The sequence below is a fragment of the Mus caroli genome, unplaced genomic scaffold, assembly GCF_978045245.1.
Source record: "Mus caroli unplaced genomic scaffold, Mus_caroli_1 scaffold_8, whole genome shotgun sequence".
Lineage (NCBI taxonomy): Eukaryota > Metazoa > Chordata > Mammalia > Rodentia > Muridae > Mus > Mus caroli.
The window spans coordinates 43,249,999-43,254,040 of NW_028227263.1; the positions used below are offsets into that span (position 1 = coordinate 43,249,999).

At 36.4% G+C, this 4,042-nt stretch overlaps 1 protein-coding gene across 1 annotated transcript; it reads right to left on the reverse strand.

Moving 5' to 3' along the window:
* Positions 1 to 2,111: 2,111 nt before the first annotated feature.
* Positions 2,112 to 3,050, reverse strand: LOC110298862 (olfactory receptor 52J3). The gene has a single exon (XM_021168384.1). It carries the CDS (start codon positions 3,048 to 3,050, stop codon positions 2,112 to 2,114), a length of 939 nt encoding a protein of 312 aa, XP_021024043.1.
* Positions 3,051 to 4,042: the final 992 nt, after the last annotated feature.

Consider the following 4,042-nt stretch of genomic DNA (forward strand, 5'->3'; position numbering starts at 1 on the left):
ACAAAGGCAAATGAGTCTAATATGAACATAAAGACCAGCTTTTAAAAAAAAAAAAAGGAAGCCCGAGGGAAACTGTTCAGCTACAGTGGAATGATTTAGAATATGTCGACTAGCCCATGGAAACTTGTGTGTTCCCAAGAAAGGAAATAATTATGACATTTTTTTGTAAAAATAAATTGTTAAAAACATGTCTCAAGAAATAAAAGTCTTCAGTTATCGTTTTTTTCTTCATTCTGAAACTATAATTCCAGATTATAACATAAGGTAAACAGATGCACAAGAAAAAAATTTAAAGATAAAAACAAAAATAAAATAAAACACAGGCTTGTTTTATTTCACAGAGAATAATTACAAATTGGTTTTTAACACAAAATAGAAAATAAAGTCTGAAACTTTTAATAATAGTGAACAAAATAATAGTTATAAATTTTATAATTTCCAAGACTTTATCAAGAAGGTAGTTTAAATAAAGACAGAAATTAAATGTCAAGATTTGTGATAAAATGAAATTATTGGAAAATATAAAGTATTTTAAAAATACTGATTCTAAAACAAAGATTGACAAAGTGTAGAACATTCTCTCTGATAATACCCCCATCACCTAGTAATTCTACTTAAGAAAGAAAAGCAGAATTACTTATACTTATACAAAACATGCTGCAAAAATATGTATCATATTTTGTAATTAAAATAAGACAAATGAATATTTAAATGGAATTAATATTGTAAATACACAGAAAAATTTAACCTATTATTCTAGTCTTTCACTCTCTTGCTTAAGTTTATTCCAAGATTTATTTTTTAGGCTGATGTAAATAGGATAATTTCTCTCTTGGTATGGTTGTTGGTAGAATATAGATGGGTGCTGTCTTGTGTATTAATTCTGTATCTTACTTTACTGACTGTGTTTATCAGCTGTTGCAGATATCTGATGAAGTCTTGAAAAGCTTTTGTGAATAGAATCATATCAGCTGCAAACCAGGGTATCTTGACTTCACCCTTTTCTACCTGTATCCTTTTATCTCGTTCAAGTCATTGGTCTACCTAAGACTTTGGTGGGCTTAAAAAGAAGATGAAGATGCTAGTTGGGTGGATAGGCACTTTCTGTCTGAATAAGCCCTCTTGGAAATAAGGAATCTATAAGGTCATTTTTGCTCACAGCAACAGCCATTCCTTATGTTTCACTTCACTTCCATTTTTTAGTTTCAAAATATAAATGTCTGAAAATATAAACTGCTTTTTTTAACCACACAAATGTTATTGCTAGGCTTCAATTTTGTTTTTAGAAAGTCACTCTTTTAGTCTCATGTGAAACATGGTTATTCTTCTCTCACATGGTCCTTTTCCTTTTTAAAGAAAGTGAGAGTTATGCCACCAATTTGTAGAAAGGCATCTTGGATGTTAAAATAAAAGAGTATTTTAAAATCAAAATAAATATTGAAAAGGCAAAACTAGGTACAGTACCAGGCAACTGCAAACATGTCACATAGGTGTGAATACTCCTTGGAGCTGAGTTCCATTTGACTATGGAGTTAATGCAGGATAGTCAACGATCCATTGCTGGTGGCTCTGTGGAAAATATCCTTGAAAATTAGTATTTACTTTGGTTATCACTCCACTGAGCCTCATATATTTGGCAGACTATTCAAGGTTAAGATACCAATTTGGCAATGATTGTTCTAAACTCAGGATTGTGGCTTTGGAGAAGTATACAGGAACATGTTTACATAGCCAAATAATTTGAGTGCATTTGGCTCTTGGTTTACCTTCCAAAATTAGAATGTTTCAAGATATATAAAAGACACAATACTAATGCAAATCAAACAAAGGAATGCAAACATGCACAAGTGGAAGTAAATAGGAAAGAAAACCAGAATCCTTTGTGAGGGCATGTAAGAAATTTCTATATGACCTTTTCCCAGAGTAGCCTTTCCAGTCTAGTCTAACAGTCCTTCAACTTTGAAATATGATGAAGTGCCAAAAACTGTTTTATTAATCCACAGTCTGAGACAAACCAAGTAGTCTTGCAAATTGGCATCCACATTGAAGGATAAGAACTATCCACTAAGAACATGAGTCTTCCTAGGTAAATCAAAGAATATGACAAACTCTTACCTTTTAGTGAATATGTGGAGAACACGTTCTCTTATCTGCTTTGTTCTCACACTATAAATGATGGGATTGAGGGAGGGAGGAATGACCAAATAGAGGTTGGCAACAAGAATGTGAATGTAGTGTGGAATGTTGTGTCCAAATCGATGAGTGAGGAAAGAGAAGACTGATGGGATGTAGAAAACACAGAGAACAGCAACATGGGAACCACATGTGCTGAGGGCTTTTAACCGTGCATCCTGAGATGGGAGGCGGAACACAGCACGAAGAATGTACCCATATGAGATGCCAATAAGTACCAAGTTCAAAAGAAAGAGAGAGACCACAAAAAGGCCATACACAGCATTGATATGGATGTCTCCACAGGACAATTTTGCAATGCCCATGTGTTCACAATAGGAATGGGCTATTACATGAGCTTGACAAAAGGGTAAGCGGTAAATGAGATAGACCATTGGGCATATAAACAAGGCTGGACGAATTACCACACATATGCTGATGCCCATCAGGACACGAGATGTCAAGATGGTTGTGTAGTGGAGTGGAGCACAGATGGCTACATAACGGTCAAAAGCCATGGCCATGAGAACCTCAGCCTCCATGCCAGTAAAGGCATGGATCAAAAACATCTGAGCCACACAGCCACCAAAGTTTATTTCATGGGCATCAAACCAGAATATGCCAAGCATACGGGGCACAGAGGTTGTAGAAAGAGCCAAGTCGACTGAAGAAAGGATGGCCAGAAAGTAGAACATGGGCTCTCGGAGAGAACGCTCTGTCTTGATAACTACCAGGATCGTGGTATTTCCCATTAGGGCCACAAGATAAATACAGCAGAAAGGCAGAGAAATCCAGGCATGGATTTCCTCCAGACCTGGGATCCCAATGAGGAAAAATGTGTCTGGGTGAGAAACGCTCCTATTATTATGGGTTGTCATCCTGCACTGGTCAGGAGAGGTGACGTTCTTCCTCCTGTTAAGAAAAATGAGAGAAACACACACACAATCACACATAGACACACACACACACACACACACGGGGGGGGAGGAGGAGGGGGGAGAACACAAAATGATGATGAGGCAGTGGGGAATGAAGGGGCTAGTGTGTGAATTGTTAACAACATGTATAGAGTTGAACTCACTTTTACCATAAAACACAGCCTGTTGCAGCAGATTATATGCTCACTCATTTGCTTAGCCATTTGAATAATTCTGACCACCTTCATATTTCAATTTTTCATTTACCTCTGATCATAGGTACTACAGCAAATTCAAGGCAGATGTATAATTACTAGACCTCTCTTCTTCCTTTGGAAAAAAAATACAGAATGTTTTGATTCTGGGAATCTGCTCTGTTGTAGGATTCAGTATAGGAAAGGGGGAATACACTGTAGAGGAGGCACAAATATCATATGAAATTTATAGTGAAAATAAATTATGAATTCAGACTTATAGGGAAGTTTGAACTCAGAAAATAAATTCTGACTTGTCAAAGGTATTGAGCATTATAGAGACAGATGTATGAAAATGAATCTTAGCCCTTACTTCCCATATGTGTCTCCAAGTACTGTCTTAACAACTCACCAGAAATTAGCAGGAGCTCCACTGGCTCTTCTGTAGAACCTTGGACAGCAGAGTACTTAAACTCCTGTCTGAGCAGCACACAAAAGACACATTTATATTGTGTTTCAAATACTGTAAGGACTTTTCTAAAAATACATCACAGTTTACCCTCAGATTTAGACTTAGCTCTGGGGCTGAATCCCCAGAGACTGCTTATATAGTAAAAACAAAAACTAGGATTCCCTACCATAAATGCTAAGGATAAAAACAACCCCAGCTATGAAGCTAAAATGATAACTAATACATATAAAACTCATAATGTGTGTGTGTGTGTGTGTGTGTGTGTGTGTGTGTGTGTGTGCCAGTAC